General features: G+C 42.1%; 1 protein-coding gene across 1 annotated transcript in view; it reads left to right on the top strand.

Moving 5' to 3' along the window:
* The window catches only part of LOC144685684 (rab-like protein 6), a 121,240-nt gene that overhangs the window by 44,047 nt on the left and 63,286 nt on the right, over positions 1-13,907 (top strand). The window contains 1 exon segment of the mRNA XM_078550467.1: positions 812-952. Coding sequence (XP_078406593.1) covers positions 812-952 — 141 coding nt within the window.

The raw sequence follows: 13,907 nt of genomic DNA, 5'->3' as shown, positions 1-13,907 counted from the left end.
CAACCCTTCATCCCACCCCCTCAATCCCTCACGTCCCCGCAACTCCTCACCCTATTACTCTCTCAGTCCCCCGTAACCACTCAGCCCCTCACCTCTCACCTCTCCCACAACCCCTCATCCCCTAACCTCCCACTCAACTTCCTTACCACCCCCGCAACTTCCCTTGCCCTCCCCTCACCCCTTGCCCCACCCCATGCCCACCCCTGAGTATGGGCCCTCACCTCCCCTCATCTCCTCACAGCACCACCTCCCCCCACCTTGAGTGTGCGCTCCTCCATGTTAAAGATGACTGGGAGACCCAGATCTGAAAACTCCTGAAGTTGTGCTGTGCTTTTCCAGTTCCACTTCTGTCTCTGCCAGAACATCTGATGACTGCTTTCGTTCATTTTATATTTGCTGAGGTTGGTTTCTTCTGGTGTTTTAATGTGTAGAAGGCCCACTGCTGCATCTAAAAGGATTGATATTTCATCAAGTTTATTTTAGATGTTTTTTCCAAACTCACGTGGTTAAGGGATGCTTTTTCTAAGACCTTCCTCCTGGCTCAGAGTCTTGCTTCATGGTGGAGTGATCGGAGAATGTGGCCTTTGCCCTCCTGCTTGCTGCCACATTGCCATCAATACCGAACTGATTAACCAATCAACTCATTAACCGACACTTTTACTGATAGAAGCTTTTTATTTAATTTCTAGATTTAAACTTTCTTCTCTGGATTACCAGATCAACATTGTAGTAACAACACTAATACGTATAAGGACTGGCTCAGTCAGGAGGCAGAAGGTGTGTTGATTAATTCCCTCCTTTGTTTCTGCAGGACATTCAGTTATATCATGAAAGAACTTCCAAAGGTACCTGACCACATTCCAGTCTGTGTGCTTGGGAATCACCGTGACATGGGAGAACATCGGGTCATCCTGCCTGATGACGTGAGGGACTTCATAAAGAGCACCAACAGGTATGGTAAAAATTGACATACAGCAACATTCCCACCCGGGTTAGCTCAGTCTCACTTGGAAAAATGTGGGTACGTGGATAAAATATAGGTTAACAAACATGAAGCAAATTTGATGACAGTTACTAGGATTGGAAAAGGTCTCTAAGTAGCCAGTGTTGTATTCTATTTTATTTTAAAATCTCTCTCTCTCCGAGTGAGATTAGATGCCATAACCAGTTGATGCAGGGCTGTGGGGAGAGAGCAGAGCAGTGGGATTAATTTAGGATTGATACAGGGCTATGGGGAGAGAGTGGAGCAGTGGGATTAGTTTGGGATTGATACAGGGCTATGGGGAGAGAGCGGGGCAGTGGGATTAGTTTGGGATTGATACAGGGCTATGGGGAGAGAGCGGGGCAGTGGGATTAGTTTGGGGATTGATAGAGGGCAATGGGAGAGAATGGGGCAATGGGATTCTTTTGGGATTGATACAGGGCTATGAGGAGAGAGCAGAGCAGTTGGATTAGTTTAGGATTGATACAGGGCTATGGAAATTTACAGTGCAACCTAAAAGCAACTGGTTATGGCATCTAAACTGAAGGCAAAGGTAGATGCTTGAACTGTTACTACTTCATTCACTATGTCCAGGTTTGCACAGTTCCTGACATGAAGTTAAAAGTTGAGAATAACAGTGTGTAGAGGTTATTACAATCACAATGAAAGAGGTTATTAATCAACAGCTTTCCAGCATTAAAATTACAATGTGAGTGCAAGTTGTTGACAGAGTATAAATTGCAGACACAGATGAAATGTTTATATGTTAAACAATCTCAGCTGTAGCTATGTGCTCTTCATTATCATGGACAGGTTTATAATCTTTGTGACTCCCCAGGTTATCACCCTTTTACATATTTTCTATGTATGAGGCTTGTACATCCACTTACTCATAGAACCCGCTTTCCCATAATATCGTAAGGTTTCCTGGAGTTATTTACAGCATTGAAGTAGGCCATTTGGTCCATCAAGCCATTACCAGCCCACCCCTGCAGATAAATCCAGTCAGTTCCATTACCCAGCTCTATCCCCGAAGGCCTGCAAGTTTATTTCCTCCAATTGCTCATCCAGTTTTCTTTTGAAATCATTGATGGCCTCAGCTTCCACCACCCTCATGGGCAGCAGATTCCAGGTCATTTCCATTCGCTACATAAAAAAGTTTGCCCTCACATTCCCCCTGCATCTCATGCCCAAAACTTAAATCTGTGTCATTGAGAACTTGTACCATGAGCTAATGGGAAGAGTTTTTCCTTATCTACCTTATCCAGATCTGTCATAATCTTATACACTTCTATCAAATCTCTCCTCAATCTCCTTTACTCCAAGGAGAACAACCCCAGCTTCTCCACCCTTGTTGCTAAGTCCCTGGTCTACCTCTTCTGCACCTTCTCAAGGACCCTCATATATTTCCTAAAGTGTGGTGACCAGAACTGGACGCCGTACTCTGGTTGGGGCCTAATAAGAACTTATCAGCATTACTGGCAAACCTGTTTCTCCACATGCCCCTCTGGTTAAGGATGAATAATTCATGGGCAGGAACGACAACAACTTACATTCAAATGAAAAAGACAGACTTGCATTCATATAGCTCCTTTCACAACCTCATGACGCCCTAAAGTGCTTTACAAGCACTGAATTACTTTGAAATGCAGTCACTGTTGTAATGTAGGAAACAGGGCAGTTTAGGGAAGGAATTGCAGAGGATGGGGCCTAGGCAGAAAAGGCATAATAATGTTGGAGTGAAGGTTGGGGGAGTGCGAGGTGCCTAAAAGGCCAGAGGAATAAGGAGTTAGAGGGGATAGGGATAGAATTGTGGGAAGAGGTTACAGAGACGAAAGTGGGGGAGGCCATGAGTAAATTCTAGCTCCAACAAGATCTTTTTAAACTTGAGGTTTTGGAAGACTGGGAGCCAATGAAGGTCAGCAAGCACTGTGGTGAGGAGTGAGTGGGACGTGGCACAAGCCACCATACGGGCAGCAGAGTTTCAGATGAGCTGATATTTACGAAGAATGGAGGTTAGGAGGCTGGCCAGAGGGCATCGGAATAGTCCAGTCTGCAAGTAGCAAAGGTATGGATGAGGTAAATGGGCTGAGACAGGGCTGGAATTGGGAATTGTTACGCATTACAGGAAATGCTTATTTTGAAAGACTCATGGAACCCAGAAATCAAAAAGCTGTTAAATTTCTCAGTCACATCAACCAATTTCTTCACATGGCTTTAAAGCTATTGGTAAACATAAGACATGCCCAGTTGCACAATCGAAAAGCAAAGCAGTTCTCCATGTTGGGTACACAGTGACAGCTGCACTCTATATTTTGAATTGAAAAGCTAGTTAAAGTTCAAGGTGTAGGACGTGACCAAAGAGAAACTCGGAAAATCAAGAGGTAGGTTTTAGGTAATAACAAGTGTGAAGGCTGAGGAGAGACTGAGAGAAAGTCTTGTATATTTTTATCTTGTAGATCTGTGGGGTAATTGTGTTAAAATGAGTTTGCTCTTTCCTGATGAAACCCGGAAATAGAGACAGGAGTCCAGGTGCCTGAGAAATACAGGCCTTTGCTGGATATGCAGATTTCCCAGGATGCAGAAGGTGTTACATTATTGTTCTTTGAAAGGTCAGTGCAGACTGCTGTACCTGTTAATAATTAGAGTACTGTCTTGCCCTTGACATTTCTACTTCTGGGCTTACCCTGACCCTAATTACATTCTGCTCACTATTTCCCTAAGGCCTCCCCTATTTTTAGATCACCCACTTGCTTCATTTCTCTACCCTGAAGCAGGTTAAGAGATTCTTATTTCCCTGTTTGCAGCTAGCTGAGCATACAGTGCTGAACACAAGATAGAATCTTACAACCATACAGCACAATAAGAGGCCATTCTGGCCAACGGCTCCATGGTGAATACTTTTGTTAAATCTCTTATTTAACCTCCTGTGCTTTAGATATAAACCCTTTTCCACCTTAACCGTTTTCTTTATCACTGTATATTTTTGGACAGGTAAGATTATGGTTGATCTTCCTGTTGGAGCTGTACAAGTTAACAACACAGAAGGCCATTTGACCTGTTGTAGCACTGCCTGTTTCATTGTGAAATCTCCTCTTGAATTTGTCTACAAACTTTATGCTGCGTTTGCTGCTCATTGTGTAGTGAGTTGTAATATACACTGGGTCTCTGCCAATGCAAGATGGTCACACAAGTGTTAGACGAGGATTCACAGCAACTTACAATCCACTTACATTGCTGGAATAGTGAGACAGAGTTTAGAAACACTGACCAACTGCAGTAAAATACCCCACAAGGAAAAGATTTTAGTTTCCCGTCTGCAAGTCCTTCCCTTCTAAGCCCCTGTAAAAGGAATTTCCAAAATCCATCGCTGTCAGTCCAGGGTAGAAATTCAGAACATTCTACCGTCCTGCTACCAGTGATGACCGTGCATGCGTCCTGCTGTACATTGCCCCCTAAAAATATGGCAGCTGATAACCCAGGCCTGCCATCAGCACACAACTATGCATGCATGGCATTGGTAGCAAACACAGCCTGTAATATATCCGCAGTCATGTGCCTGATTTGCCACTACTTCTTAGTTTAACTCAAAGAGCCTCTGCAGCCAATACATAAAACTCAGGCAATTCAGCCATGTTTCAATAGGGGCTTCTGTCCTGGACAGTTTTCTTCAATAGGAGCCACCTGTGCTTGGAAACAAATTGTGTTAAAAAATTGTCTTGCAGTGATCTGTGTTGGGGCCCCAACTATTCACTCTGTTTACTAATGGCTCAGATGATAGGATAAAAAGCTGCAAATCCAGGTTTGCTGGTGACACAAAGACGTAGCCAAGTGTAGATGGAAGCATAAAATTACCAAGAGACATTAAGAGATTAAGTGAACAAAAGTGGGGCAAATGGATTTTGTTATAGACAAATATAAGGTCATCCATTTTGGACCTAAAAAGAATAGAATGGAGTGCCTTCTAAATGATGAAAACAGAAACAGTGGAGATCCAGAGAGACTTAAGAGTCCAGATACATAGATCGTTAAAATGTCATGTACAGGTACAAAAAATAACCCTAAAGGCTGATGTACTGCTGGCCTTAATATCTAAAGGAATGAATACAAGGGCTTAGGCATGCTACAGCTATTGTTGGCTGTCCCTCAATTCGAGGATGATGTCTATTCAGGGTCTCTGATTTCTGCCATGGGTCTTCATGTGACTGAACAGGCTGCTTTTCAACCCACAGATCTTTATACACATGGAACAGGACATCCCACAAAGTAGTGGGGTCCAGAGTGTAGGAGTTGCTTCCTTCTCTGCTGTCGCTCTGCCTTATCATTAAGACATTGGGACTTGAAACACGGGACCTGGTAGAAGCTTATGTGTGACTTTGTTTAATGTGGAGTTTAACCTTACGGTGCCATCATTGTCCACACAATCTTGATGGGTTAGTAATCAGATTTTGGTGACATGTCAAGCCACAATGAAAGGGGCCACCTTGCCACTGGCGCTTTCTTCCGTTTTGGCAGCCGGTGAGATGCACAGTCTCCCTTCACCAGTTCTGCTGTTGAGGGCTTTTTGAACCACACTTTGTCATAAGGTTCTGGGTCCGAGTTCCACTCCAAGGTTTGAGCACAAAAATAAAGACAGATGCTTCACTGTTGTATTGAGGGAGTGCTGCACTGTTGGAGATGCTGCCTTTCAGATGAAACATTAAAACGAGGCCCCATCCCCATCAAGTGAATGCAAAAGATCCAATGGCACAATTTCGAAGAAGAGATAGGGAGCTCTCCCTGGAGTCCTGGACCAATATTTATCCCTCAATCAACATCACAGAAGCAGATTATCTTGTCATTATTACATTGCTATTTGTGGGAGCTTGCTGTGTCCAAATTGGCTGCTGCATTTCCTACATTACAACAGTGACTACACTTCAAAGGTACTTTATTGTTTGTAAAATGCTGGTTGAGAAAAGCGCAATATAAATGCAAGTCTTTCTTTTAACTCATCAGGTAAGAGAGGGAAATTATTTCTGCTAGTTGGGGAGCCTGGGTCTGGGGGCATAGACTAAAAATTAGAGCCAGACCTTTCAGGAGTGAAATTAGGAAGTACTTCTACACACAGAGGGTGGCAAAATTCTGGGACTCTGTTTTATAAATGGCACTTGAGGCTAGACCAGTTGTTAATTTTAAACCTGAGATTGCTAGATTTTTATTATCCAAATATATAAAAGGGAATTAGGTCACAGTTCAGCCATGTTCTCATTGAATGCCTGAACCGGTTTGAGGGACAAATTGGCCTCCTCCTGTTCCCATGCCTGGGCCAGTGTCACCTGAAGTGTTAACATATGAATTTGCAGCTGAGCGGAAAAAGACAAATCCGTTACCTGACCTATCCGGTCACCTCAAAAAGAAGAGGGTTAATGTTTCAGATTTAACAGACGTGCTCTGAAACATGTTGTTGTTGTAAAGGCATTATCCTCAACAGTCACCTTCAGGTTTTCTGCTTCCATCTTACTTAGTGTTTGCCTTCCGTGCAAGCAAATAGTTCTGATCTTACTAACCCGCTCTGTTCCTATACTTCTTCCACCCTTTTTCATCCGCCTATTCAAACTAATCTTGAAGGTCTATATAGTTTTTGTGTCAAACTCTAACCTTATAACTGAATCTCACAACTCCACAATTCTTTTAGTTGTACTGAGCTTTGGTCAGACTCCTTCCGCAGCACTATATTCAGTTCCAGGCACTGCACCCCTGGAAAGATGTATTGGTCTTGGAGAAGCTGCTGTGCAGGTTTAACTGAATGATACCAGGATTTGAAGGATGCAGAATATTGGCTTGTATTCCTTTGAGTTTATAAGGTTGAGGAGTGACCTAATGGACGTGTTTAAAATGTTATAAGGATTTGACAGGTTAAATGCAAATAAACTATTTCCTCTGGTGCAGGACTCCAGAACAAGGGGAATGGAATCTGGAAGTACTTTTCAAACAAATGGTAGTGGAGATTTAGAATACTCTCTCCTGAAGGCTGAGAGTCAATTGGAGCTTTCAAGACTGTGATAAATAGACTTTTCTTTGGTGAGAGCATCATAGGATATGGAGTTGAGGTGATGATCAGGCATGATCCAAGAGCAGCCTCTTGTGTCCTAATGTTTGTGTATTCCTATCTATGTGAAGAAGTTTCTTCTAAGATCATTAGAAATAAGGCTAGGAGAAGGCCATTTGGCCCCTCATTCTGCTTTGCAATTCGATAAGATCATGGCTGATCTGATTGTGGACTTAACTCCACATTTCCTGCCTGTCCCTCATAACCCTTGACTCCTAGTTGATCAAAAACCTGTCTAACTCTGCCTTGAATAAATTCAATGACCCAACCTCCACCACTTTCTGTGGAAAAGAATTACAAACATTAAATGACCCTCTGGGAGAAGAAATTCCTCCTCATCTCCATCTTAAATGGGAGACCCATTATTTTCAAACTGTGGCCCCTTGTTCTAGATTCCCTCACAAGGGGAACATCCTCTCAGCATCTACCCCGTCAAGCCACCTCAGAATCTTATATGTTTCATATATAGGTAGGAAAGCTGTGAAGAGGATACAGAGAATCTGGCCCATTTATCCCAACTCTTCATTTTTTGTTAGTTAGCCAATCCTCTATCCATGCTCATGTATCACCCCCAACACCATGAGCTCTTATCTTATGCACTAAACCTTTATGTGGCACCTAATCGAATGCCTTTTGAAAATCCAAATGCACTACATCTACTGGTTCGCCTTTATCCAGCATCCTTGTTACATCCTCACAGATGTCTAATAAATCGTCAAACATGTTTTCCCTTTCACAAAGCCATGTTGACTGCCTGTTTGTATATGATTTTCTAAATATCCTGCTGCTAGCTCCTTAATAATGGATTCTAGCATTTTCCTAATGACAGATGTTAGATTAAGTGGTCTACAATTTCCTGCTTTCTGTCTTCCTCCTTTCTTGAATAGAGGTGTTACATTTGCAGTTTTCCAATCCACTGGGACCTTTCCAGAATCTGGTGAATTTTGGAAAATTACAATCAATGCATCCACTGGGTCTGCAGCCACTACTTTTAAAACCCCAAAATGCAGGTCATGAGGTCCAGGAGACTTGTCAGCCTTTAGTGCCATTAGTTTTCCCAGTGCTTTTTCTCTAGTGATCGTGATTGTTTTAAGTTCCTCTTTCCCTTTTATCTCATGTTTTTGTACTATTCTTGGGATGATTTCTGTGTCTCCTATCATGGAGACAAATACAAAAAACTTATTCAAGGTCTCTGCCATTTCCTTGTTTCCCATTATTAATTCCCACGTCTCACCCTCTAGGGACCAGGGAGTGTTCCATGCAGGAAGTGGTTAAGGTCTGGACTGCACTGCCTGAGAGTGTGGTGGAGACAGGTTCAATCAAGGCATTCAAAAGGGAATTAGACTGTTATTTGAAAAGGAAGAATCTGCAGGGTTATGGGGGGAAGGCGGGGGGGGGGGGGGGGGGGGGTGGAATCGCACTAAGTAAACTGCCCATTTGGAGACCCTGTGCTGACACAATGGGCTGGATGGCCCTCTTCCTGTGCTGCAACATTGTAATTCTGTGAAAAATTAGTGGTAGGCCAGAAGATTGGGAGATTTTAGAAAACAGCAAAGGATGACTTAAAAACAATAAGATAGGGAGAAATTGGAGTATGAGAGAAAACTAGCAAGAAAAATCATGTTTTTTGAAAAGGTGACAGTGAGGGTTGATGAGGGTGATACTATTGATGTGGTGCATTTGATACAGTACCACACAACAGACTTCAGGTGGCAGATGAAGTTCAATGCGGAGAAATGTGAAGTGATTGATTTTGAAAGAACTCAGAGAGAAAATATAAAGTGAAAGGTACAATTCTAAAGGGGATGCAGGAGCAAAAGGCCCTGAGTGTATATGTGCATAAGTCATTGAAAGTCAGGACAGGTTGAGAAAGCGGTTAAAAAAGCATACAATATCTTAGGCTTTATTAATAGGGGCATAGAGTACAAGAGCAAGAAGGTCATGTTGAACTTGTATGAAACACTAGTTCGGCCTCAGCTGGAGTATTGCATCCAGTTCTGGGTGCTGCACTTTAGGAAGGATGTGAAGGCATTGGAGAGAGTGCAGAAAAGATTCATGAGAATGGACGAGGGATGAGAAAGTTCAATTATGAAGGCAGCATCCCCTTTAGAATTGTACCTTTTATTTTATATTGCCTCTTTGAGTTCTTCCTACCAGAATCAATCACTTCACATTTCTCTGTATTGAACTTTATCTGCTACCTGTCTGCCCGTTTTTTTTTTGAAGTTCTACATTATCCTCTTCACAGTTTACAATGCTTCCAAGTTTCATATCATCCGCACACTTTGAAATTGTGCCCTGTACACCGAGGTCTAGATTAATATATATCAGGAAAAGCATGGGTCCCAACACTGACCCCTGGCAGACTCCATGACAAACCTTCCTCCAGCTTGAAAAACATCCATTAACCACTACTCGCTGTTTCCTGTCACTCAGCCAATTTTGAATCCATATTGTTACTGTCCTTTTTATTCCACTCTAACTTTGCTCAGAAGTCTGTTGTGTGGAACTGTATCAAATACACCACAGCAACAGGAGCGCCCTCATCAACCCTCGTTGTCACCTTTTCAAAAAACTCCAAGTTAGTTAAACACGATTTTTCCCTTAAGAAACCATGCTGGCTTTCCTTAATTAACCTGCATTTGTGCAAATTTCTTTCAATTTACCACCATCTTTAACATCCTTAGTTAGCCATCCTTATCATAAAGTCTTTCTTTTTCAATGAATATATCTTTGTTGAGAGTTATGAAATATCTCCTTAAATATCTGCCACTGCTTCTCTACTGTCATACTTTTTAACCTATTTTCCCATTCCACTTTAGCCTTCATTCCTTTGTAATTGCCTTGATTTAAGTTTAAGACACTATTTCAGAACCAAATTTCTCACCCACAAACTGAATGTGCCCTCGATTCTAAAACTCTTATATTTAACCTTTTATCTTTGGTCCCTCATTCTAGAATCCTCATCTACTGGAAGCAGTCTGCTTCTATCCACCAGGCTCCATTCTTTCAAAATATTAAACACTTCTATCACATTGCCCCTAATTTGTATTGTTTTAATGAATTAAATCCAATTTTTCAAACCTTCATGTTTGTGAAACGTTGAATATTTTTTCAGAACTGTTAGTGCGGCATATAGTTTACTGTGAGATTGGACTAAAGATATTAAACTTAAAATAGGCATATCTCTGGTTTATATCTGAGGATCCTGAGGAAAGCAATAACAAATGTTCTGATTTATTATTTTCTATATATTGGAGAGGAGGATTGTAAACCCTGTTCAAAAAGGGAAGCTGAGATAATCAGGACACAACAGAGTTAAAAGCAAAAAACTGTGGATGCTGGAAATCCAAAACAAAAATAAAAATACCTGGAAAAACTCAGCAGGTCTGACAGCATCTGTGGAGAGGAATATAGTTAACGTTTCGAGTCTGTATGACTCTTCAACAGAACTAAGGAAAAATAGAAGAGAGGTGAAATATAAGCTGGTTTAAGGGGGGTGGGACAGGTAGAGCTGCATAGAGGGCCAGTGATAGGTGGAGATTGCCAAAAGATGTCATAGACAAAAGGACAAAGAGGTGTTAACGGTGGTAATATAAAAATAAATTTTTTAATTTTAAAAAATTAAAAATATAAGCACTAAGAAATGTGCTAATAGGTGACATTGAGGGTAGAAAGCAGGACGAGCAAGGTACAGATAGCCCTATTGGGGGGTGGGGTGAGGGGAAGGGATCGAAATAGGCTAAAAGGTAGAGATAAAGCAATGGATGGAAATACATTTAAAAATAAAGGAAATAGGTAGGAAAAGAAAATATATATAACAGAGTTAGTTAGGTTGTTGTCAGGTTTATAATCCTGTGGTCCCAGCACTTGGCAAAGGTTGAGGCACTTGACAAAGGTTGAGGCAATTGGGGCAGTCATGTTTAACTGTATATAATTCTTTGAAAATTAGGGAGATTTAGACATAGGAGCTGCAATGAATGTGGTTTATCTGGATTTTCAAGAAGCATGTGATAAGGCCCACATAAGAGACCAGTGGTAAAGATATTAACTCTTTTGAGTTCAACCAATTAAACAAAATTAACAAAATCAGGGACAAAATAAACGCAGTCCCTTAAATTAGGGAAACTGCAAAAACAAAGACAAAATTTAAAGGAAACTTACAAACATTAAACCAAAATGTGATTAACAGGGTCAATAAACACCCCTGTTCCCGCGGTATCCACCGAGCACGGAAGGCCTGTACAGTGCCAGCAGACACCGCATGTTCCCTCTCCAGGGACACCCAGCCGCGAACATAGCCGCGGAAGAGGGGCATACAGTCAGGTCGGACGACCCCTTCAATTGCCCACTGCCTGGTCCTATGAATAGCCAACTTGGCTGGGCCCAGGAGCAGGTTCACGAGGAGGTCCTCCTCCCTCCCGCCCCCCCCCCCCCCTCCGCACAGGGTTGGTGCATGGAATTAGTGTGGATCAGGAGATGGCTGGAAGGAGGAAAGCCAGTCTAGGAACCGAAGGAATTTTCCTTAATTGCAGCGATGTGGAAAGAAGGTGGGTCTGTGTTCAGTCCTCTCTCATGAGATACAGAATGATCTTCCCCATAACATTTGAAGCAACAATATCAAAGTTTGTTGCTGACACCAAACCGGGGGATATAGCAAATTTGTGTCAAGCAAAGTGATAGATTGCAATATGATGTATACTGGTTGGATGGGCAGGGAATTAGCAGATACAGTTCAGTATATAAAAAAAAGTGGTGATACATTTTGGAAGAAAGTATATGTAAAGGAAAAATTCTTGAAATAGTAAGAATTTATATGGAGCGGAGGAGAGATTAGATAAAAGCTACTGTCAATGTTTCAGGCTCCCGCTTTGAAAAAATCCACGTGGTATTTAAGTGAACAAGTATGGTTTCGACAGGAAAAAACAAAGCAAGTTTCATGGAGGCAGTTACAACAGTAGAGCAAATGAGAGGTGTTCAGAGATCAAAACAGACTGAAAGTATATGATATAGATCAAAGATAAAGTACTCAGATTGGAACCAATGTAGTTATACAGAAGAGAGAAATGAGAATGCTTCATTGAAATGTAGTGAACCAGGTGTGGTACTCTGAGCTCATTGAGAAGCTTGAGGCACACCTGGCGAGGTGGGTGCAACAACTAAAACAGCTTATTTGCCTTTAATATAGTTAAACATCCCAAGGCACTTCATGGGAGCATTATAAAACAAAACTTTCAATCAAGCCACATGAGATATTAGGGCAGTTGACCAAAAGTTTGGTCAAAGCGAGAGGTTTTAGGAAACATCTTAAAGGAGAGAAATGATGTGGAGAGGATTAGGGAGGGAGAGCTTATGGCCTTAGCAACTGAAAGCATGGATGTCAACGATGGAGCAAATAAAATCAAGGATACACAGGAAACCAGAATTAGAGGAGTGCAGATTTTTCAGAGAGTTGTGTGGATGAAGTAAGTTACTGAGATACGCAGGGACTAGGCCTTGGAAGGATTTGAAATCCAGGATAGAAATTTTAAAATTGTGACATTACTTAATTGGGAGCCAATGTAGGTCAACGAGCACAGGCATGATAGACTTGGTTAAAAACAAAAGGCTAAAAGCTACTGCGGATGCTGGAAATCCAAAACAAAAACAGAATTACCTGGAAAAACTCAGCAGGTCTGGCAGCATTGGTGGAGAAGAAAACAGTTGATGTTTCGAGTCCTCACGACCCTTCGGCAGAACTGAAGTATAGTTAGGAGAGAGGTGAAATATAAGCTGGTCTAAGGTGGGGGGCGGGGGGAGAGAGAAGTTGAGGGTGGGCTCGTTGTAGAGATAAGCAAGCAGTGATAGGAGCAGATAATCAAAAGATGTCACAGACAAAAGGATCAAAGAGGTGTTGAAGGTGGTGATATTAACTAAGAAAAGTGCTAATTAAGAATGGATGGCAGGACACTCAAGGTACAGCTCTAGTGGGGGTGGGTTGGACAGACTAACAAAGTATTAGTTGTAGATTTAAAAATAATGGAAAAAGGTGGGAAAAGAAGAATCTATATAAATTATTGAAAACAAAGGGGGAGGGGGAAGAAACGGGGTGGGGATGGGGGGAGGGGGAGTTTAAGATCTAAAGTTGTTGAATTCAATATTCAGCCCGGAAGGCTGTAAAGTGCCTAGTCTTTTCTTAGATAATATCACCACCTTCAACACCTCTTTGATCCTTTTGTCTGTGACATCTTTTGATTATCTGCTCCTATCACTGCTTGCTTATCCCTACAACGACCCCGCCCTCAACTTCTCTCTCCCCCCGCCCCCCACCTTAGACCAGCTTATATTTCACCTCTCTCCTAACTATACTTCAGTTCTGCCGAAGGGTCGTGAGGACTCGAAACGTCAACTGTTTTCTTCTCCACCGATGCTGCCAGACCTGCTGAGTTTTATGATAGACTTGGTGCTGGTTAGGACATGGGAAAAAGAGTTTTCGATGAATTCCAATTGTTTGGGGAGGTAGAACATGGGAGGCCAGCCAGGAGAGCATTAGAATAGTCAAGTGTAGAAATAATAAAAGCATTGATGAGGGTTCCAGCAGATGAGCCGAGGCAGAAGAGATGGGTGAAATTACAGAGGTGGAAATAGGTGGCCTTGTTGATGGCATGAATATGAGGTCAGAAGTTTATCATGGACAAAATATGACACCAAGGTTGCCGACAGTCTGGTTCAATTGCAGACTATTGTCATGGAGAAGGACGGGTCAGTGGCTCGGGAGCAAAGTTCGTAGTGGGGCCTAAAGACGGTGCGATCTTCCCAATATTTAGTTGAAGTTCTGCTTTTAGTTAAATATTT

The sequence above is a fragment of the Cetorhinus maximus genome, chromosome 10, assembly GCF_964194155.1.
Source record: "Cetorhinus maximus chromosome 10, sCetMax3.hap1.1, whole genome shotgun sequence".
Lineage (NCBI taxonomy): Eukaryota > Metazoa > Chordata > Chondrichthyes > Lamniformes > Cetorhinidae > Cetorhinus > Cetorhinus maximus.
Note: the sequence above shows the minus strand (reverse complement) of the source record. Positions and strands in the feature narration are given on the sequence as shown.